Raw genomic sequence first — 24,175 nt, 5'->3', positions numbered from 1 at the left:
TAGAAGATCCAGAGCTTCGTAAAATCATTACTGACCTAGAATCCTCCGCCACTAGTACTGACTTCAAGGAATGGGCTGAACATGGATATATAATGTCAAACGGAATTCTATTTCGTTATAATCCAGATATTGACGAAGAAGAACCGCAACAAGTAATACCCTCTAGCCAAATTCCTCATATCTTACGGGAATACCATGATATGGAAACCGCAGGACACTATGGTATTGAACGTACTTACCAACGCATTGCACGAAGATACTATTGGATTGGAATGAGAAGAAACATAACCGATTATGTTGGACAATGTATCGAATGCAAAAGGTATAAACCAACCAACTTAAAACCTGCTGGTCTCTTACAAACTCCGATACAAGCACAAAGATTTGAAGTTATTTCCATAGACCTTTTTGGTCCTCTGCCAGAAACTCCTGATGGATATCGTTGGATCTTTATTGTTGAAGACACCGCAAGTAGATGGACTGAATTGTTCCCATTAAAAACTGCTACAGCTGATTCATGTGCACGCTGCCTGACCGATGAAATAATTCTTAAATATGGAGTGCCCAGGAGAATTATTAGCGACAATGGAGTACAATTCGTAGGCTCTATTATGCAACAATTAGCTCACTGTTTAGGATTTAAACAATGTTTAACACCTGTCTACCACCCAGAATCCAATCCTGTCGAAAGAAAGAACAGAGATCTAAAAACACAATTAGCTATACTTACCTCAGATGATCATACATCATGGATAGACAAATTACCTGCTGTAAGATTTTCCATGAATACCGTAAAATGCCAATGGATACACAGCAGCTTTTCTCACATTTGGACGTGAATTAAGGACCCCAGATGACGTAAACCGTGATATGCGAGTTATAGTCCAAACCGACAATTTTGTACCGCAAATCACGCCTTATCTACTTACCTTAAGTAATACTCTGCACGAAGCACGAGAAAACCATGAGAAGAACCAAGATCGACGCACTAATATAAAGAATGAACATAGACGACCTTATAATTACTCAGTTGGAGATAAAGTATTAGTGACCACTCATGTTCTCAGCAAAGCAAGCAACCAATTCACATCGAAGTTTGCTCCACGACGTGATGGTCCTTACTTCATTCAGAAGATAGTGAGCCCTACCACATATATCCTTAGTTCCGCGGATAAACCAGATCAACCACTGGGAAAGTATCACACCTCAGCATTGACCCCATACCAGATCTCGGAAGAAAGAAACCTTAGCCCTCTTCAACCTTTACCCCATATAGCACGTCCAAATGAAATTACGTTTCTACAAGGGAGACACATGAGAAACAACATATGTTAAAGTGAACCTAAGTGTTCATCTAGTTCTAACATATACATATGAGATACACGCAGGTTTATATTGATAGAATTGTGTGATACAGTGTTTACTAGTTGTATACCGTATGCACTCAAGATTCTAAAGAGTTTCTTGTAACGTAACAAATAATTATTAAAATGATGAAATCTGACGTCGGTATATGAGACATACAATGTATAAGTCATATGTATGTGTGATTCTTCGTATCATAGTTGTGCCTATAGTACACACCTTGTAAAAACGTGACGTATACACATACTATAAATATCTATATAGACACTTTGTAATAGTGTACTGTTGTGTCTACATTCTAGCATGAAATGAAGGTGTGCGCATGCGCGGATAGCCTCAGCGTAGATACACCGACCAAGTGTATCTTATGTGTCCCTCTCCTTTCTCCTTTTTAGGAGTGGTATGTGTTAGCAGCCATTATTGTTTTATCATTCGAAAGCTCTATATAAATGTTCTGTTTGTGTGTAGTTTAAAAGAGATTTGACGGTAAGTACAACTTTTTAATTACCTTGTTACACCTTCCTAAGAGTATTATTAATATTATAGGAGCGACTCTTCCCTCACTCGATACCCAATTTACCAAATTTTGACTCCAATGAATGAAAACTCCAAATATTCTCGTATAATGATAAAGAGGTTAGCTGAGTTAGCTCTACAATATATTTTTTTTAATTTGGAAATAATAAAAATCTAAATGGACCAGAGAAAGAAAGATTGAAACACTTCAAAGAACTTCTTACACTGATATTCGGTAAGTTATTGATGGATCGATATACAGATATGTTTAATATTCAATAATCAATTTCATATAAAATTTAAGGGTGAGATTGTTAATCTGGAAATAAAATACAACAAAGTCCAACATGTGTACTATGAATGAGTATGCTAATAAACCAACTGCTTGGAGGGAAAAGAGGAGAAAAAAATTACTAAACGAGGTCCACCAAATCGTGCCGATATAACAGTGTTTACCATTTTAGTATGTTGTTATACTAGGTACTTATATTTTTAATACATTTTGCTACAAATTCTGTTGTTTTAAAGTGTTTTCTTACTTCTGGTTTCTGCAGTGTAAATAATAATTATTATTGTGTTATTTGCGCTATTGCGTTCCATGGTATAAAGAAATATAAGAATTTTATTTTTTAACCACTTAATCCATTTTATGGAAGAAAAATGGTACATTTAATACAAAACAAAAATGGAACAATTTTAAGGCTACTTCTCTTGAACTTACGATCGAGATACTTTTGGAAAATAAAAGTTTTGCATTCTAATTTTCGTTCTAAAAGATATAATTGGTATCATTGAATAAATATTTCTTAAAAAGAACGAAAAGTTAGGCATCAAAACTTGTATTATTTCCTAAATTCGTTCATAAGAAGTAGTTTTATCTAGCACAAGATGTATATACGAAGCAAAATACATACGTATACACGCGGTAGTCACAACTGCAATGTGTAAACATACTTTAAACGTAATACACAAGCACTGTGTATCCTACGGCACAGTGTGTATCCCTTACTTTGTGTATACGTAAATGCTATACTGTGGCTACATTGTGAGGCGGACGTTTAACCTTTGTGCATACGTGTTGAACTACAATGTGTAAACGTAGCATATTTACATCGGAGGAATTGTGTCACCCTGTGTCTACATCTAATAATGTAAACACATCGTAAATGTGATTTGATATGCTGTATGGGACGTAATCGAAGCAGACCACCGAAGCTGAGTTCCGACAGTTCCCATACCCCGAAGGACACAACGATTCCTCAAAATGATTCTGACTCCGTAGAACAAACCCCGACATCAGCCAAAGATCCCTTTCCGGCCATCCAACCGAAATATCACCTTAGAAAGAAGACCCAGAAGAAATGCATCTGTTGCTCCACCCGCGAGGACGCCAGTGTGGTGCAAAGGGGGAGAATGAGACGACACTAAAACTCACGAAAACCTCGGAAGCATTCGGATCCTACACGGAGAGTTCGGTTTTGTTCGGCGAGAAGCGCGTTGCGGGAATTTTGAACATTATGAATAATCGAGAATCGAACAATAATCACAGACAATAATTTTATTATGCGAATTTGATAACAGTAGTTGACTGTTTTGGTTGTTCATTTTGTTTTTTATAATATGGCTATATTTAAAAACTGATCTGCATTCATATATTTTTAAAACATACAAATACCATTAAAGTTACAAGATGTAATTTGTCATTATTTTGCTCATTTTAAAGAAGAAAGGTGGTTAATGTTTATGGCTGATATTTGGTAATATACCTATATTGCCTGCATCAAGTGATTTTAGTCAAAGTTGCATTGATTATTGGTGTAAATTAAAAATTGTTTCATTTGCAGATTGCATGATCACTATCTAATTTGATGCATAAGTGAGAACCATAGCTTTACATGGAGAGAGCTCATTATTCTCAAATTCTACTCTCAAATCTTTTATTAAAATATCAGTTCTTAAATTGAATAACATTTTCATGGGGAAATAAACGTTTTGGGAAAATTTGTTAGCTTAATTACTGTAACATATTAGAAATAAAAAAACAAATTTATAATAGTTCTAATTTTATTAGAATGTTGCAGTTTCGATTACGGCCTATAAGAAGAAACTGCAAGAAACTTATGGCTGTTCTATGTCAAGAAAATACAATAATTACAACAATACAATACAATAATTTTAACAATAAATAATACCACATTGTACAGGTTAGTAGTAAGTAGTACAAAATAAATATAAAACCCTTAACCAACAGTCAATACATATTTACTTAAGTAAAACCAAAAACAAAATAAATAAAGCCTTAAACCAATAATCTCTTTCACTTTGTTGGGAATAATTCTTGCTTATCCATTTTCCTTTTATGGCTCATTATATGGTCTTTTTATTGAACTACTGGCCTTCTCTGTTCATTTAGAACAATAATTGCTGATGTGTCCTAAAAATAAAAAGAGACTATTTGGCATAGTGTTTTTTTTTCATTTCTATGTTACCTACCTGGCTGATTTACTATGATTACGATAATAATTGTAAGTTTTTTTCCACATAGTCATTATATTTTCTTGGCTTGGCGAATGCATAATTTATCTTGATCTTCTGTTTTTCATACCACAGTTTATAACTTTCCTTTGTAGCAAAGTTATGTGTTTCCATTTCCAATTTTACTTCATGGTGTTTATCTTCAAATATTGTTGCAATATACTGCAACTTCCACAAACTATACAGACTACCATATTTAGAGTACACAGTGGGCAAATAATACGCTTCTTCTTATTATAGTGTTTTTCACAAAATTAAGTGAAACAACACAAATTAAAAATAATCCAGTCTGTAATATTAATTATCAAAGTTCGTATGAATCGCTGGATCCCCAAAACGCATTCACAAATTGTAAATCTTCTTTAAATGCTTTTAGTATTTTTTGTATTGTTTAAAAATACAGGAATGCTGTTGAGTTTTTAACTTTGTTTTTAAATAGGGCCATATTTACTATGATATTTATAAAAGTGCCGTTGTTTACAAAGTCCATTAGCGGCAAAGTTCAGCTGAGTTTGACGTAGACCGCGGTTGCGCGGTTCAGCTTCCGAGTATTTTGTCCTTAGAGAAGGAAAGAGAGACTCTCTTTCCTTGTCTAGGGTATCGTGAGTTTTAGTGTCGTCTGGGAGAATGTAACACAGAACTATTATATAGCGCCCCTCTTGGACCGGACCGATCGGACGAGTCCATTATCAATAGAGCGAGGGACAGTAGGAAGAAGAATAAATAACATATGATGAGTACCTTAAGTAGTGTGAAAGTATTGTCACGTAGAGTTTATTATTAAAAGTGTTTGTTAAATTCTTCGAGTTTTGTCACAAAATTTATGGTTCGACACCCCACAAAATAAATGTAACGGAACCCCGTCACAATCTATTATTAATTTAATAAAAGCTTTATTATAAAAATTAAGTTAGTAAGAGCTCTGCGGGGCCCCATATCAAGTTCCTGGGTAAAAAAGTAGCCGGACAGTTCTGATTTCTGCTGTACCAAGCGCTGCTGTCGGAATTTAAAGAAATTGTTGAAATTCACTATATGATAATAACCAAATATGTAATAACTCTCATTACAGTCATTACTTTTGGAATACCCTGTATAATGAAATAAATTTAAAGAAATATGTGTGCACGTTTAAATATTTTTGGTGTGCACTATGTGCGCATATTTAAAAAATAGTTTTTTACTCAAAATTTTTTTTTGCTTATGACAAATAGTTTTTTACGCGTAAAAATCGTTTTTTACGTGTAACAAAGAGTTTTTTTACGTGTAACAAATAGTTTTTTACACGTAATAATTTGATGGACGAAGGGTTTGTTAGAGTGGACTGCTCACAAAAATACGTCGCCGTCGCCGTCACTATGTATTTTTAAGTCGTAGGCTGTCCTTACCACTTTTTGTTACCACTAGATCGTGTGTCACGGCCCACGTAAAGATGTTTCACTTCTTCACTTCGAAAGATCTGTTGGATACAGTACTATGGATACATTATGCATATATTATTAAACATTTATGCTAATATTCGGCTACTTCGGCGAGTAATTAACCGTGTAAAGACCGTATATAAGTTGTTGTTATTTATTGTTGTTTGTTAATGGCTTTTGTTAATTTAACTTGTTAATTTTTGCCGATTTTTCTGTTTGTTTTGTTGTTGTGTTTTAAAACTGTTTTGTGTGTGTGTATGTGTTAAAAAATGAACCAAATTAATGACTTGGTGTGCAATTTACTGGAAACTCCCTTCAAACGGTGGACAGATGAAGATAAGAGGCATGTTTTATCTCAAGGGCGACCAACTGAAACTTTAACCATAAATTGCAAAAAAGAAATAAGAAAAAGTGGTAAATCTTATAATATTAAATTTAAGTCTTCCTGGTTTTCTGATTTTAATTGGCTATGTAGTAGTAGATATATTGTTTTACAAAAATTATTTTGTTAGTTGTGTTTACTATTTCATAATAAACATTTGGAATAAAGAAGGGTTCACTGATTTCGTAAATATAACAAGATCTTTGCATAAACACGGGGATTCTGCAGAACATTTAAAATGTCAGTTAATGCTAAGAAATTAAAAAAAATCAAAATACAATAATAGTAGATGCTTTAGAAAAAAACGTTAGACTCTATAAGCTTAATTTTAATGAAAATGTTCGTTTAAATAGGCTTTAATGTGTGAATATAATTAATTCATTAAATGACGTTATTACCGATAAGTTTGCATCAATAAAGAACAGAAAAATTGAGCTGATTTACAAAAATTAGTAAGAGTAGTAATATCAAGGGTAATATAAATAAGTCAAATTTATTTCGGTTAATATTATTGCTTAGTAAACATTAATGTAATAATAATTAATTAATGTAATAAATAATAATAATTGAATAATAATTGAATGGCTCCTCGGTTGTAACCAAAATTTTTTCAATATCGAAATTTCAGTGAAAAAAACCGAGGAAAAATTACAACCTTATTTCACTGAAATCTCTATTTTGAAAAAATGTCGGTTACAACGTTTTTCGGGGAAGCCATTCTATAATTACAGTGTTCGCCATAAAGTTGGATCCATATGGACGGTTATTTTTGGTATTAGAGTTTAAAAAAAAACTTCTTCTGGCTATCAATTCTGCTTTAAAAACAACTTAAAATGCACCAAGTCAAAGTTGAAACATAATTTTGTTAGTCACTTTTTTTAATATAATAATAATTTAACCAGTTTTTAATTTTTATTTTCAAAGCAGAAGTGATTGCCACAAAAAGATTTTTTAAAACTCTAATATAAAAAAAACGCCCATATGGATCCAACTTTATGGTGGACACAGCATATAATGTTTATTATATTTAATTTAAATTTAATTATATTTTCACTAGAATGCAAAATAATATGTTTATGGAAAACTGGTTATATCTCTTTTTACTTAATGCGTTTTAGCCCAAACTAAAACGCATTAAGTATAGGTATTAGTGTATAAATATATTATAGGTATTAGTGTACTAACACTAATAAGTGTACTAACACTAATAAGTGTACTAACACTATAGGTATTAGTGTATAAATAATAACAAAAAAAAATGTTGACAAAATGGTGAATGCAGCAAAAATTTTTCAATTAATATTTTAAAAAATGTTGACAAAATGGTGCATGCGCCAAAAAAATATTCGCCTGCGGCGCAATTTAAGAAAAAAATCTTCGCCTAATTTTTTACCCACGAGCCGCCACTGCTTATATGGTACAGCGTTCTTCATGGATATTTACCAATCTATGAAGTAGGGCGATTTTTTAGCTCTGTCACGTTGGAACCCGCTTTATAGTAAACTTTTCGATTTTTGGCTTATTATCAACTACAAACGATGCAATTGATTGTAGTAAATTCAATTTTTTTGTAGTACTAATAATTAGCCAGAAAAAGTAAACAATTGTGCGCAATGTAATAAAGAATAAAAATATTGTTTTAACAAATGTCTAAAAATCTTCAAAATCGTTAGTAGTTTATGTAGTAGCAAAAAAACTCAACGAAAGTTTCTTGAAATTAGAGAATTATAGTAAAATTTGGAAATTAACATAGTTTGACATAATGTTTTTAGTTGTATACAAACTACAAACGATGCAATTGATTGTAGCAAATTCAATTTTTTTGTAGTACTAATAATTAGCCAGAAAAAGTAAACAATTGTGCGCAATGTAATAAAGAATAAAAATATTGTTTTAACAAATGTCTAAAAATCTTCAAAATCGTTTGTAGTTTTATGTAGTAGCAAAAAAACTCACCGAAAGTTTCTTGAAATTAGAGAATTATAGTAAAATTTGGAAATTAACATAGTTTGACATAATGTTTTTAGTTGCATACAAACTACAAACGATGCAATTGATTGTAGTAAATTCAATTTTTTTGAAGTACTAATAATTAGCCAGAAAAAGTAAACAATTGTGCGCAATGTAATAAAGAATAAAAATATTGTTTTAACAAATGTCTAAAAATCTTCAAAATCGTTTGTAGTTTTATGTAGTAGCAAAAAAACTCAACGAAAGTTGCTTGAAATTAGAGAATTATAGTAAAATTTGGAAATTAACATAGTTTGACATAATGTTTTTAGTTGTATACAAACTACAAGCGATGCAATTGATTGTAGTAAATTCAATTTTTTTGTAGTACTAATAATTAGCCAGAAAAAGTAAACACTTGTGCGCAATGTAATAAAGAATAAAAATATTGTTTTAACAAATATCTAAAAATCTTCAAAATCGTTTGTAGTTTTATATAGTAGCAAAAAAACTCAACGAAAGTTTCTTGAAATTAGAGAATTATAGTAAAATTTGGAAATTAACATAGTTTGACATAATGTTTTTAGTTGTATACAAACTACAAACGATGCAATTGATTGTAGTAAGTTCAATTTTTTTGTAGTACTAATAATTAGCCAGAAAAAGTAAACAATTGTGCGCAATGTAATAAAGAATAAAAATATTGTTTTAACAAATGTCTAAAAATCTTCAAAATCGTTTGTAGTTTTATGTAGTAGCAAAAAAACTCAACGAGAGTTTCTTGAAATTAGAGAATTATAGTAAAATTTGGAAATTAACATAGTTTGACATAATGTTTTTAGTTGTATAAAAACTACAAACGATGCAATTGATTGTAGCAAATTCAATTTTTTTTAGTATTAATAATTAGCCACAAAAAGTAAACAATTGTGCGCAATGTAATAAAGAATAAAAATATTGTTTTAACAAATGTCTAAAAATCTTCAAAATCGTTTGTAGTTTTATGTAGTAGCAAAAAAACTCAACGAAAGTTTCTTGAAATTAGAGAATTATAGTAAAATTTGGAAATTAACATAGTTTGACATAATGTTTTTAGTTGTATACAAACTACAAACGATGCAATTGATTGTAGTAAATTCATTTTTTTGTAGTACTAATAATTAGCCAGAAAAAGTAAACAATTGTGCGCAATGTAATAAAGAATAAAAATATTGTTTTAACAAATGTCTAAAAATCTTCAAAATCATTTGTAGTTTTATGTAGTAGCAATAAAACTCAACGAAAGTTTCTTGAAATTAGAGAATTATAGTAAAATTTGGAAATTAACATAGTTTGACATAATGTCTTTAGTTGTATACAAACTACAAACGATGCAATTGATTGTAGTAAATTCAATTTTTTTGTAGCACTAATAATCAGCCAGAAAAAGTAAACAATTTTGCGCAGTGTAATAACGAATAAAAATATTTGTTAGCTCGTGGTAATAATTTATCCGATGGACTAACAATGGACTGCTTCGATTCCCAAAGAAAAACCAACGTCGAAGGACCACTCTTTCGAGAATAAACCCACAAATTGAAATCACTACTTTATTTATTAAATTATAAATAACTCTTCACAATAACAAATATTAAAATTGATTAAAAATGTTAATGTGGGAGGAGTAATTCCAATAAATTTTGGAACAGAACTTGAAAATTTGTTAAAATAAAAATGCGAATTGGCGCTATGAAATAATGCTGCTTATAGCAAGAATAAAGGGCTACTGATTTATAAAAATGAAATAATACTGCACAGGTGTCGGAAATGAAATTATGGATCAATGTAGATGAAATTATCGAATTTATTACAAAATTATGTTACAAGCCATATATTTCGTTCTGAGGGAATTATCTAAAAAATATAATGATAGCAATAAATTTGGATCCTATTTTTTGTTGGTTTAACTTATTTTTAATAGGTTTCAAACGTATTTTCTCAGTCAGTTTTATGATATCGGGGTCTGGTTTCTCTTCTGCCCGTATTTTTAAATCGGAATTACTTGATTCGTCGCGAATATTTAGTGCTCTAGACCCTGCCATTCTTTTAAACTTTAAAACCATTTGAGTCATTTTGCATTAACTACCTTAAAGTTAATTTATTTATCATAAAAATATAGTTCATGATTGATAAAACGTTAATTATGGCAAGTTACCAAATTATGTTACAATTATCGATTATGGTACAGATTTTTTTTGGGAAAATTTTGTTCCAAAATTATGTTACAATTCGATAATTATGTTACATCTGGCAACACTGATACTGCACGACGCCGACGGCTCGTCGCTATGCGGTATCATCACACGGCTTTCTTCGAACTCCCGCTGTTTGTGAAAATGCCGAATTGCCGACAATGCATTCTGCCGACCTTTACCGGGCGTGCAAATAAAATATATTAGTAAAAATAAAAATAGAAATGCCTTTTTTGTTTTCAAATATTTGTAAATCGCAACAATATTGTTTTAACAAATGTCAAAAAATCTTCAAAATCGTTTGTAGTTTGTATACAACTAAAAACATTATGTCAAACTATGTTAATTTCCAAATTTTACTATAATTCTCTAATTTCAAGAAACTTTCGTTGAGTTTTTTTGCTACTACATAAAACTACAAACGATTTTGAAGATTTTTAGACATTTGTTAAAACATTATTTGGTAATGGTGTGGATCCGGTGGCTGACCTTGAATCGAGTTTTTGCTGCATATAGTCACAGGCACTACGCATGCGCACATCTTCGATGTTGCCAGATTGCAAGTTATTTTGGAATTATTTTCAGTAGAAAACAAATATATGCTTTTCAGTGTTTTTTTGTCAATATATACCGTATGATCAAAAAAACGGCGTCCAGTTGGCTGGGAAATAACGATTGAGGACATTTCCCATATAAAATAACAGAACGATCTTCATTTCATAGTCATCGCTGCCGCTATTTTTTTTCAATCATAGTACGCGGCATTATTTATATTATTATTTTAATATTTCGCACAACACGTGAACGCTTATTATGTATTTTCATAGTCAATAAAATTAAATAGAAATAAAACTCTATATTCCTATAATTAATCTAATTGCTCTATATTATTATGCTACGTTTAAAAAGGGCTTTATTAAAAATTCGGGAAATTAAAAGGGATGTGTCCAAGTTTTTTCTTTTTTTTTAATTTTTAAATGCTGTAGCTTCATGTCATGTTCATAATAGTTTTTTTAACATTCCATCAAAACTACGGAGGCCTTAAAAGGCCTTTTAGCATCCGTAATTAAAATTGTGTAGAATCAGCTTCAGCAACATTAACAGTTACCTTGTTTAATCCTGCTTATACATATATTGCATTAATTTTTCTGCTACCTTAAGATTTCTCTATTCTTACACCTAATTTATGTGATTTTCTTAGCAAAATATGATTTATAAACCATATTTTTCCTAATGGAAGGATGGAATAGGATATGCAAAATTAAGATATTTAACATTTATTTTCCAGACAAAGCATAATATAGTATTAAGATTAAGACATAACAAATATTATAAGAAAGATCTTAATAAATCACAAACTAAGTCTTAATTTGGTCTTGTATAAACACAGGTATAAAACTAATAAGATAAAAACTCAACCTTCACCATATTGACGACATTTGGCATTATAGGAAACAAAAATTACAGTAAATTAAGAAAAAGAATATCAAACTACACGATATTAAATACTGTATTTCTACGACACAAACCATCTCCCTTATAAAGAGAAAAAGATAAAACATCAAGCTTATTTTAGTCTTATCACCACACTCTTCGATAAAATATATGTCTAAAATTGCTATTAATCCACTAACTTGATATTTTTTAAGAAATTATGATACAAACATTATAATCAAAGTATATTATATTAGTAACATTATAGGTAAAATGTTACCTCTATCTCCCCATTGTCGTGTATTGTTCTATAAGACTCGTCATGGGAGTACTTCAATACATCAATACATATAATCAGAACTATTGTTGCCTGTAAATAACTAGAAATTAAATAACTTGAAAGAAATAAAATAATTCTAATAAGTTTAAAACCATTAAGAAAAAATTCGTAAATGATAATTTTAATTCTAATGTAAATATATAAATAAATGTTATTAATATTACAATTTTATATATTCAATTTTATATATTATTCCTTAAGTTTTGGATATCAAGATAAATCTGAAATTATAAAATTAATTAGAGAATTTGTATTATTATTGATTAACACTCAAAAGAAAATTTTCAACTGCAAATAATTCGAAAATAAAGTGCAATTTGGCAATATCGACGATGTGCGCTTGCGTAGTATCGATGATCAAATGCAGCAAATATGGGCTTCAAGGTCAGCCACCGGATCCACACCTTTACCCATTATTTTTATTCTTTATTACATTGCGCACAATTGTTTACTTTTTCTGGCTAATTATTAGTACTACAAAAAAATTAAATTTACTACAATCAATTGCATCGTTTGTAGTTGATAATAAGCCAAAAATCGAAAAGTTTACTATAAAGCGGGTTCCAACGTGACAGAGCTCGATTTTTTGTTATTCAAAAATAAAAATTAATATTTCCATAATCGAGACAAGGATCGATTCTTACAGTGCCATGCCTTCTACAAAAATACCTTTGAATAGTTCTTTTGTACTATTAATATTCATCCTACACAGTACTAACAGTACTAATTGGAATTTGTATTTCATCTATGGTTAATAACTAACCCCACTTTTACATAAATTATATTTTCCGAGATATTATCTAGTTTTATTATTATATCTCTGTTATTATGGAAAATGTAACTGTGGAAGTCGAATACTGGTATGGTTGAAACCGATATCTATGTATGTTATTACCTAAATTATTGGAATTTATATTAATTTTCACATGCAGTGATTCCTGTTTCTTTCCTGATTTTTTAGCAACAAATGTGGATATTTAAACAAGTATGAAGAATTGTTAAAATATATAAAAGATAAACATCCAAATATTAACATACAAGGCCGTGAAGGGCGTCGAGGTAAACAAGTAATATAGAGAATTAGCAAATGATCAAAGTGTGTACAGATTATATAAAATCTTTGTTTTCAGCATCTTTTGAAGTTGTAGTGAACGGATCCTTAGTTCACTCAAAGTTGCAGACATTAGCATATCCTGAATATGATGACTTATGTGATATAATTTCAGAGTCGAAAAATGGAGAAGTACCTAAACGTATATGTAAGCAGCAACCTATTACTTCTTGTTCAATTTCTTAGTGAAACAAATTGTAGTTGTTAAAATTTGTAGAAATTTTATTTAGATATTACACACTTTATTTCTACATAGATTTTCATTCATCAAAATTTTAACAATTAATTTTACGGCTCAACTTTGGTTTAGCTGAAATCAATTATTTAAGAAATATATGTATTTATTTAGTATTTGAAAGTCTTTTCGAATAGGATGTCACAAAAATATTTCTGCAGAAATGCATCCTTTTTGAGTTTTTCAACTTTAAAATAGCTGAAGTCAGGACTAATTTTGTTTAGTTGAAATCTGTTATTTTAGAAATATTTGTTTATTTGGTTTGGTTTGGTTTGAACTTCTTTCCCAATAGAAAGGCACAACAAATTTTCTGTAGAAATGCATAATTTTTAGTTTTTCAACTTTAAAAATAGCTGAAACTAGTTACACAAAAACACGTTCTTGTTTTTCGTTCTAGAATTTTTTCTAAACATAGACATGCAAAAAACTTTTTGCGGAAGTCTACCATTTTCATTTATTGATAAAATATTGTTAAATATAGCAAGATTTGAAAAGCACTTGGCAATTGGAATTCGTAAACAGGCGCGTTTTATCTTACAGCGTGTTTTGATTGCTTTGGTTTGGTTAGGTTTGTTGGTTCGTTTTTGTTTATTTTCGTTTTTTTTCGGTATGGTATTGATGTCTAAATTAAATTACATTTTAATTAAATTTAACAATACTGCGTCTAGTACATGGTAACCATAGAATAAGTATGGTAACCATATTCCTTTTACCCACTAACAAATACACAAAATACAATTTTCACATAATTTGATGGTCCCCCGTCCCCCACCATCGCCATTTTTATTTATCCAAAACAGCGCAAAGACCAGAGGCAAAGACTCATAATGAACAAATATATGTATGTAGGTTCTACATGCTCTACTAATAGCTTTTATGTTCTTTATGCCCTTAATAGCTATTTAGAGTAAAATTATTTTTTTATCGCCTTCTATTCTGCGAGCTGACTTATCGACATTTAAGTAGATTTCATGTAATTTTTGTTGTTGGCGTGTATGGCACAGTGACCATTGATATGTCCCTTATCTTTTTTTTACTGGGGGGGCTCGTCTTTTTAACCTTTTAAATGTATGGTTTGGTATGGTTTTCATCAGTTGTCTTGCCGTTAAGTTAGGATGGGATTTAATTCTCTTACAATGCGTAAGCAATGAATTCTTCGTCCTTAAAATTCTTGATGTTTAGGTCATTGTGAAGTTGTTTATTTGTCATATAAAATGGGGCTTCAGGTATCATATGAAGAGTTTGGGATTGAAATCGTAAAATCTCTGTTTGATCTGGATGCTGTGCCCCACAACTGCAAGCCGTAGTTCAAGATGTATTTCTTAGTATGCACTTATACAGTAGGAGTTTATTTTCTAAAGATAGTTGTGATTTGCGTACCATAAATCAGTAAAGTTTCCTTAACTGCTGATCGAGTGCTTTTCTCTTGTTTCAAGAGTTTCTCTCTCTCACATGTATGTGTTTGCCAAGTCAGTCGTCTGTCCAGATGTCTACCTATCGTTAGACTAGTATTTTTATTTGGTTTAATTCTAGGGCATTATTCTGGGCAGGTTTCCCGTCTCAGGATGAAAGTGACATGGACGGACTTGGTTTCATTGGCTCTTATCCTCCTATCTCTTAGCCACTTCGATATTTCCGTTATAAGTTTTTTGCAACTTTGCTGATGTACCAAAGGCGGTTTTATCAACTGCAAATACCGCGCTGTCATCAGCAAATGTTCCCGTGTGCGTCTTGTGTGTTTAGTAGTTGGTAGGTCGGAAGTATATATTAAATAAAGTATTGAGCCCAACACGCTGCCTTACGAGACTACAGTTTGAATTTTATGGAGACACTGTCGCCGTACTTATCGTAGAAGTGTCTTTGGCTTTCTGAAGAGATAATAGTTTATAGGTAAGTTTTTGCGGATTTTGTAAAATAGTCCATGATCCCATACGCGATCAAAGGTGTGTGAGATATCCAAAAAGGCATTGTTGAATATATCGAAGGATATTATTGAATAAAAGGATTTGTTTTCAAGTGCTGCGTTGATCTTTTCGGCCAACTTGTATCTGCTTGATATTACCATGGGCCTGTCGAAAAACAAATTGATGGTCAGGTATAAGTTTACAAGCTGTAATTTCTGAAGTCATGCTTTTTAGGAAGAAGACTGATGGGGCAGTGAGATTTTATACTAGATGGGCCTCTTCTTGGTTCCTGGATCAAAATAATTTCGGCAACTTTCCACCGCGGGGGTACAAAGTTTCTCCAGACATGCGTTAAAAATTTGAGTGAGGAACTTAATCCCTATTTTTGGTAATTTCGTAATTAATTAGTATCAGTAAAATTATTAAAATTCAAATTGTTTGCGTCTTCTTAATGATGAAGGAGCAGCTAATGGATAATGCAACTTATTTTTAAAAAATAAATAACAAGTCTTGCTATCACAGTACCTCAGTGTGAAGGCCGTTGCAATTTGTTCTCCTGTTCATTGGACTTTTTTCTTTTTTTAGACAATAAATCAATCTGGTTTTGAGTAAGAATTGATCATTTTCATTTTCTGAAATGCAGCTATTTTGGGACTAGATCTATTGCATTTGTTTTTAAAATATTTTAGTTGTTCGGTCAGCCTTTTTATGTTACTGTTGGATTTTCAATGAACATAGGTGCTGTTTTTTTTAGTTTTACACAGTAATATAGGTATTCATCGTACACTGTACAATGAATAAAGCCGCGGCGCGGCTGTTTTTTGATCGTCCATTGTTTTCACCAACACAATATTCCTCTCTTCTAGCCAGTCCTTTGTCCCCTGGATTTGCTGCTTGAAATGTCAGCTTTACCCAATAGTTTTTTCTTATACAATGCAAAGTTTTTTTTAAATGTTTTTTTTTCTAATTTTGAAAAGAACAGCTGTTTTTTTTTTACTTTGCTACGATGTGCTCATATTTGAAGTGAAGCTGCTTACTTTTGTCTGTCTATCTATCCGTATGTTCCTCTGTCCGTCTATCCACGTGCCGAGTTTGGTTCCAATCGACTTATAATTAAGAAAAATCCTGATCATTTCGTCCATTTAGGGGCAGCGGTTCGAGAAGTCAAAGACGTGATCCTGTAGCCCGTCCACAATTATGTCGAAATCGACCCACACCAAATTATTACACAACACTTGTGTCTAGCCCTAGCAGGCAACTGTTAAGCCCGACCAATCCCGTTAGAGTTTTTGACAAACACAAATGAATTAACACACTCCAAATAACCACGCTAACCAACCTGATTGGTCAAGCTTAATAGTTGACGGCACAAGAATAGATATCAACCAGAAGCCTAACTTAGAGTTTGCGCGGGAAACATCGCCTAACCTAAAAATAGCGGTAGAACCTGTCAACGCACTGGCGTTCGCAGTTCACTTATGTTTTGCGTTTTGCTGAGAGCAGTAGCTGTTCGTCATTCGTAAATATTGAATATTGTAGTTTGTGTTGTTTTATAACTGAACGGAGCGAATAGTCTGGAATAGTTATTAAATATTTGTTGTGCTAGGTACATTATTTATAATAACTTCAAAGACTACTGGTTCAGTTTGTGCCTCAAGAATGTGCAAAAGCCGGAGTTATGTTTCGCCAGGACGCAAAATGTTTTACGATACGTTTGTGAATATTTAATAAAAAAATGTTTGAGTATACATTCATGTGATATATGTACCAAATATGCAAAGGCACACAGTGAGTTAGATTATACATCGTTGTTTTGCCATTTACGTGCCTATGAAAATAATAAAGAGTGAAGATAATAATTTAGATATTTTTGGTAATCTTCAGATGTCACATGACAATTTTGTATCTTTTGTTTCTTCATTAGAACTTGTTTTTAGTAAATATTACGAAGAATATGGGACAAGACATTTTATTAAAGAAATATATATATAATATGCAAACAAATTAATTTCAAACATCCATCTACTATTTTCCCCTAAAATATGTAACTAAATTATATCTGCTTATGAAATTGTATTATACATTAAAAAAGATAAACCTTAATTTTAAAACAGCCAATAAAAACAAACTAATTATATGGAGGCATGAATAAATACCTAAGTATTCTGATGTTAGCTTGTTTATTTATTTCGTTTGAAACTTAAATGAACACCTACCCTATCTTTACAGGATGTTTTAAAACGGGCCAATTGAAGGTAAGTATCTCAAGCGTCCTTATAAAGAACCCAAAGTTTTAAATTTCAACCAAATCTCTTCTTATATTAAAAAATCCGCCATATTGGATCCGCTAATTTGATTTTTTTTCTTCAAAAATATTATAAAAGTGTCACCGGAACTCAATACGTGTGCAACATTTCGGAAAAATTGGGATAATAGAAGTGATCAATAAAGCTGCTGCCAGATTTGCAACAAACAAAGGTATGGTAAAGTTAAATAAAATCGTTTAAAAATATAAACTATTTTTATACCGCGATATCTCTAATGGTTTACTAATGCAGTGTTTTTTATCGCTGGCAATAAGTTTTACATTAAAAATATTACTCCATAAAATATGTTGGGACATTTGTACTAAACCAATATTACAGCATCTTAAACAAATTAGCCTTTACTTTTAACTTTAACAAACTCACCTATTAAAGTTTTAAGCAGTAGTTTTATTAACTGCCGAATGATATTAATTAATTCTATACTTTTCAATTTACAACAAAAAAATAAATACAACTCTGTATACATTCAACGGAAATTTATTAAATACGTCTCTGTGTTCTACCGCTATTAAATGGCGGCCCAATTCGTAAAACGTCACGGATTTCAGCTCCAGTTAGGTTTCTGGTTGATATCTATTCTGTGGTTGACGGCTAGGACTAGACACTTCTTTACACAACCGCACACCCCACGGAGGAATAAGAGAGGGGAGATGCTACAGATGTTGCAAAAAGAGGTTCACCCAGGGTTCACCTAGCCGCCCGCCATCTTAGATTGTGGTACTTTTTGTAATTTGTGCATTTTTCTCGAAATTTAATGTTTTTCATCGATAATTTGAGTGTTTTCTATTACAAAAACATTTAAAACCATAGTGTCGTGTGCTGTACGCAGTTGTAGGAGCAGGAAAGCTATTAGAGATGGGCAAAAGTAACCGGTTTTTTGAATAACCGGTATTTTCCTCTAAAATAACCGGTTATTTAAAGGTAGTTTTTTTTTCACCAATTAACCTAATAACCTTGCGTTACGTTCAATAACCTATAGCCGGTTATTTTTTAAAAAATCGTACTTGTTTAAAACAACTAACAATTAAATATTAGCTGTTTGGGTAAAGGTGTGGATCCGGTGGCTGACCTTGAAGCCCATATTTGCTGCATTTGATCATCGATACTACGCAAGCGCACATGGTTGATGTTGCCAAATTGCAGTTTATTTTCGAATTATTTGCAGTTGAAAATTTTTTTTTTTGAGTGTTAATCAATTATAATACAAATTCTATAATTAATTTTATAATTTCAGATTTATCTTGATATCCATAATTAAGGTAAGAAGGATAATAAAGATTGTGAAATGAAAGTATTATGAATATATAAAATTGTAATAATAATAACATTTATTTATATATTTACATTAGAATTAAAAATTATCATGTACGGATTTTTTCTTAATCGTTTTAAACTTATTAGAATTATTTTATTTCTTTCAAGTTATTTAATTTCTAGTTATTTACAGGCAACAATAGTTTTGATTATATGTATTGATGTTTTGAAATACCGTATGATCGAATAAAAACGGCGTCAACGATGGCTATGAAATGAAGATCGCTGTCATTTTATATGTAAAATTATACAGGGAATGGCATGGATCGTCATTTCCAAGCCAACTGGACGCCGTTTTTTTTCGATCATACGGTACTACCATGACGAGTCTTATAGAACAATACACGTCAATGGGAGATAGAGGTAACATCTTACCTATAATGTTACTAATATAATATACTTTGATTATAATGTTTGTATCATAATTTCTTAAAAATATCAAGTTAGTGGATTAATAGCAATTTTAGACATATATTTTATCGAAGAGTGTGTTGATAAGATTAAAATAAGCTTTATGTTTTATCTTTTTCTCTTTAGAAGGGAGATGGTTTGTGTGTAAGAATACATTACAGCATTTAATATCGTGTACTTTGACATTCTTTTCTTAATTTACTGTAATTTCTTGTTTGCTATAATGCCAAATCTTGACAATATGGTGAAGGTTGAGTTTTGATCTTATTAGTTTTATACCTGTGTTTATACAAGACCAAATTAAGATTAGTTTGTAATTAGTTTGTGATTTATATTAAGATCTTTCTTATAATATTTGTTATGTCTTAATCTTAATACTATATTATGCTTTGTCTGGAAAATAAATGTTAAAATATCTTAATTTTGCATATCCTATTCCATCCTTCCATTAGGAAAAATATGGTCTATAAATCATATTATGCTAAGAAAATCACATAAATTAGGTGTAAGAATAGAGAAATCTTAAGGTAGCAGAAAAAATAATGCAATATATGTATAAGCAGAATTAAACAAGGTAACTGTAAATGTTGCTGAAGCTGATTGTACAATTTTAATTACGGAGGCTAAAATGCCTTTTAAGGCCTCCGTAGTTTTGATGGAATGTTAAAAAAACTATTATGACCATGACATGGAGCTACAGCATTTAAAAATTAAAAAAAAAAGAAAAAACTTGGACACTTCCATTTTAATTTCCCGAATTTTTAATAAAGCACTTTTTAAACGTAGCATTATAATCTAGAGCAATTAGATTAATTATAGGAATCTAGAATTTTATTTCTATTTAATTTTATTGACTATGAAAATACATAATAAGCATTCACGTTTCATATGTTGTGCGAAATATTAAAATAATAATAGAAATAATATACCGCGTACTATGATTGAAAAAAATAGCGTCAGCGATGACTATGAAATGAAGATCGCTGTCATTTTATATGGGAAATGTCCTCAATCGTCATTTCCTAGCCAACTAGACGCTGTTTATTCGATCATACTGTATATATTGACAAAACACACTGAAAAGCACATATTTGTTTTCTACTGAAAATAATTCCAAAATAACTTGCAATCTGGCAACATCGAAGATGTGCGCCTGCGTAGTGTCTGTGACTATATACAGCAAAAACTCGTTTCAAGGTCAGCCACCGGATCCACACCATTACCGCTGTTTGAATCGTAAATTTCGAAGAAGCGAACGGCACGGATCTTCCCGATATTACGACCATAACGGGAGATCCCGCTCCCAAAACGAAAATATATGACATCAAATGTCAAAATTAAATCAGGCATCAGGCGAACCCTGATGATAATAATCAAAACAACGGCCGAATGGCCCTGATCTGTCAGGGCCATTCGGCCGTATAAAGCAAAGTACTAATGCCATAGACTACTACTAGCCACCAGCTAGCCAAGTAATACAAACCTAACTTCAAATAGATTCTCTAAATTCTATATTTAAATTTTAACCGACTTTAACGGATTTTCAACGGTTCTTCAAAAGTTTTCCATGGTTTCGCCCAGTTTCACCCACCTTTCACCGTAAATATATTTCATTTGTAGTTTGAAGTCTCTCTTGAAGCTTAGATTAAGAATACAAAATTGAAGTTCAACATAGAAGTTCAAGTAATGAATGAAGATAATCTCTCATTATTTATTCATTCAGTCTCCTTATTTTTCTCCGTATTTGATTAAAAGTGAATTTTTTGTCAATCGACTGCAGATCTTCTAGAGAATGCGATACTACATTATCAAGAAGAGCAAGTGCATTTAGTGCTAGGTTTTCTTCTGATAAATATTTTTTTACTTCGGAAATAAAATGCGCCTTTTCAGCTTGTCCAAAAATATTGCTTTTGTAACCCAAGATTATCGATATATAACGATGTATATAACCTGTTACTCTCATGTAACCTGTTATAGTAACCGGTTTAGCTTAAATTTTAACTATTGCTTATTTGAATAAAAACTTAACAACTTGGAGCTTTGAAAGTATGTATGAAACATGAACTCGTTGATCATGGGTAGGGTTGGATATAATTATAGGATAAGGCTCTACTATATTGATCTTGGGTTCTTTCTGGAAGATTTACCTAGCTGGATTACTCAGGTCCCTGGACTAATTGCATTAGTTTTGGCCTTAGTCTAATACCCCTGGCAAATTAGAATTAGGTAGAAAAAAGTTCCTGCTGTTTTGGAATTGGTCTTAAATTGTTCCTTTACTTTTTAGGGGGGAGTGGTTAAATGTCAATTTTTTCATTTTTTTGCGTATATTTCGAAAACTATAACACCTATGGAAAATATTTTTTTTATAGAAAAATCATATAAGCACAGCATAAATAAATCGTAACAGGCCCTACTATCCAGATATCCATTGTTGCTGTTGGCCTGCGTCGAGACAAACTGAACGTGTGTGGACAGATTACCAATTCTCTGACAAATGCGTGCGCCAGCATATTAGCTACTGTGTAGAGGGGTGCTTTATGGATTGTTTATAGGTTACCTTTAAAAAAACTATTTTCAGGTATACAATAAAATTAGATCAGCGACCGAGGATAGGGATCCAATCAATCATCATTTGATGCTTCATCTTGTTTATTTTGTAGTTCAAGAATATCACCTAGGTATCATCTTCCAAAGAAGAATGTAGCGTTGAATATTAATAATACACGATAATCCGAACACATAAATTTTTATTATGTATGTATACAGGGTGGCGCACCTCATTCGCCTCGGTTAGGAAAGATACGAAAACGGAAAGATGTAGAAACAAAATATTTTATGGGTATATGTGGGGAGGCAATGTGCACAATTTAAAATTATTTTGAAATATACGGGTGTCTAACTAAGATCCATACCAAAGTTATATTTTTTCTTATGGAACACCCGGTATTTTATTTCATTTTTGGATTCTTGGGCCCAAAAAAGGCATTTATTATAAGGGTTAAATATGTTTAAAATCATTGGTTTAAGAGATATTTAAAGATATTTGAATATGCATGCTACAAGAGAATTGATTGTTATCAATACCCTGTACATTACTTTTCATAATTAATTCTTGTGCTGAGTTTAAAGGCAACGAAATAAATTTTACTGAAAAATGTTATTGCTTCCTTAAATTTATACGGGGGTACCCAAAATTAGTTATCTATTTTAAGGATTTATTTTACATAAAAACTTTGTTATTTCAAATGCAACACCCCGTATTTTTTTTAAATAAATCGAAGCACATTTAAATGCTCTTTCAAACTATATTATGGTTTTCTATACCTATCTATCTGAGATTTTAAATAAAAAGCGATTTTTAAATAAAATGGCAATCAAGATGGCTGGTATCGCCATGACAATTTTCTTGTGACAGTTAGTAACTATTCTCAAAATCGACATTATATTTCGAAAAATATATTTCGAAAACTATGACATCTATGGAAAAATACTTTTTATCTCTTACTGGAGCAAAAATTTTCCATAAAATATACCCTCAACTGGAGCAGAAGAAAACCCTCAGTCAGCTTGCTAACAACCCTGGTTCCCAAGCTCATTTGTGAATTTTGATCTTTAGATTTTCTGGTATATAAGTCGAACTTCAAACAGTAGCCAGATTTATCGCAAAGCATCCATACCTTGTAACTCCTTTTTATGGGCTTTTTTGGCATATATTGTTTTATTACACTTCTGCCCTAGAATTTGATCATTGATTCATCTAAGGCTAAAACTTCACTTGGTAAAAGAGCGTTTTTGAATGCCTTTTCTAAATGATCTAGCAAAGGCTGTACCTTGTAAAGGCGATCAAATTGGTCAGAATCACGGTTAGGCATAGTAGAGTTGTCGTTGATATGTAGATGCCCCAAAAGCCAACCAAATCTTTTTTGTGACATAAGGGAGCTAATATAGCTGTCATGAAGGTCAGGTGCATTGAACCAGTAATTCTTATAACTCGGCAAACGCTTAATTCCCATGAGTAAGTTTATTCCTAAGAATGCATTTATTTCATCAAACGTAGTTGCTTTGTATGTTTTTGCAGGACGCATTTGTTCCTGCTCAGCGTAAAGGTTCGTATGAAAAACCAAGTGATTTACAAAAACCTCGTCAAAAAATAGTTGAAAAAGGGAATATGGAGTTGCGTTTGAATTGGCAACTTCTTCAGGAGTACCGGTTGGCTGGACAAAAGGAAGAGTTGATTCAGGTCTTTCTGTTTTGCCCCAGATGGGTGGCTGCTGAATTATATCTGAATTTTTGTGCATTCTTGCTCGAAGCACCGATAATGGTTCATTGTCATCAGAAGAACTATCACTCACATATAAATCGTTCACGTTTGTGTTGTCACCAATAGATATGTCGTCCAATTCTGACTAATCCCCAGACGGCAAGGAGTAAGTATCAAGATTATCAAGCTCATTCTGCAACACGTCTTGGTTCATGCCCACTAAACGGAACGGCAAATAATTGTCTGACATTTCCTAAAAAAATACATATTTTTTACACATACACAAAAAAAATCACTACTAGAGCGGTGGTACAAATATAGGACGATATAATTAAAATCAAATTTCTAGTGTTGAATATATTTTTTTAGAAAAACAACATTTTGTACTTACTTGCAAGAAAGTATTCAACACTATTTCAGGCCAAAATTATAATAAATAAT

At 31.5% G+C, this 24,175-nt stretch overlaps 2 protein-coding genes and 1 long non-coding RNA gene across 3 annotated transcripts; 1 reads left to right on the top strand and 2 right to left on the bottom strand.

The window, feature by feature from the left end:
- Window positions 1–4,258: 4,258 nt before the first annotated feature.
- Window positions 4,259–5,095, bottom strand: LOC115885820. Its single transcript, XR_004050792.1, has 2 exons — window positions 4,375–5,095; window positions 4,259–4,315 (listed from the first exon to the last, which is right to left on the bottom strand). It is a non-coding gene; the product is annotated as an uncharacterized LOC115885820 (long non-coding RNA).
- Window positions 5,096–12,903: 7,808 nt separating this feature from the next.
- LOC115885818 (selenoprotein W) lies at window positions 12,904–13,533 on the top strand. Its single transcript, XM_030904845.1, has 3 exons — window positions 12,904–13,031; window positions 13,133–13,230; window positions 13,302–13,533. Exons 1-3 carry the CDS (start codon window positions 13,000–13,002, stop codon window positions 13,466–13,468), a joined length of 297 nt encoding a protein of 98 aa, XP_030760705.1. The 5' UTR covers window positions 12,904–12,999; the 3' UTR covers window positions 13,469–13,533.
- A 9,674-nt stretch (window positions 13,534–23,207) lies between these two features.
- LOC115885702 (piggyBac transposable element-derived protein 2-like) lies at window positions 23,208–23,771 on the bottom strand. The gene has a single exon (XM_030904687.1). It carries the CDS (start codon window positions 23,769–23,771, stop codon window positions 23,208–23,210), a length of 564 nt encoding a protein of 187 aa, XP_030760547.1.
- Between the last annotated feature and the right edge of the window lie 404 nt (window positions 23,772–24,175).

This window comes from Sitophilus oryzae, unplaced genomic scaffold, assembly GCF_002938485.1.
Source record: "Sitophilus oryzae breed Bouriz unplaced genomic scaffold, Soryzae_2.0 scaffold_41_pilon_pilon, whole genome shotgun sequence".
Taxonomy (NCBI): domain Eukaryota; kingdom Metazoa; phylum Arthropoda; class Insecta; order Coleoptera; family Curculionidae; genus Sitophilus; species Sitophilus oryzae.
Note: the sequence above shows the minus strand (reverse complement) of the source record. Positions and strands in the feature narration are given on the sequence as shown.

Excerpts from the sequence above, each read along its gene's own strand:
- LOC115885702 (XM_030904687.1), bottom strand. The coding sequence starts at position 23,771 with ATGCACAAAAATTCAGATATAATTCAGCAGCCACCCATCTGGGGCAAA.
- LOC115885818 (XM_030904845.1), top strand. The coding sequence starts at position 13,000 with ATGGAAAATGTAACTGTGGAAGTCGAATACTG. Across the intron at positions 13,032-13,132 it reads ACTGTGGAAGTCGAATACTG|CAACAAATGTGGATATTTAA; the intron begins GTATGGTTGAAA and ends CTGATTTTTTAG. Across the intron at positions 13,231-13,301 it reads AGGCCGTGAAGGGCGTCGAG|CATCTTTTGAAGTTGTAGTG; the intron begins GTAAACAAGTAA and ends CTTTGTTTTCAG.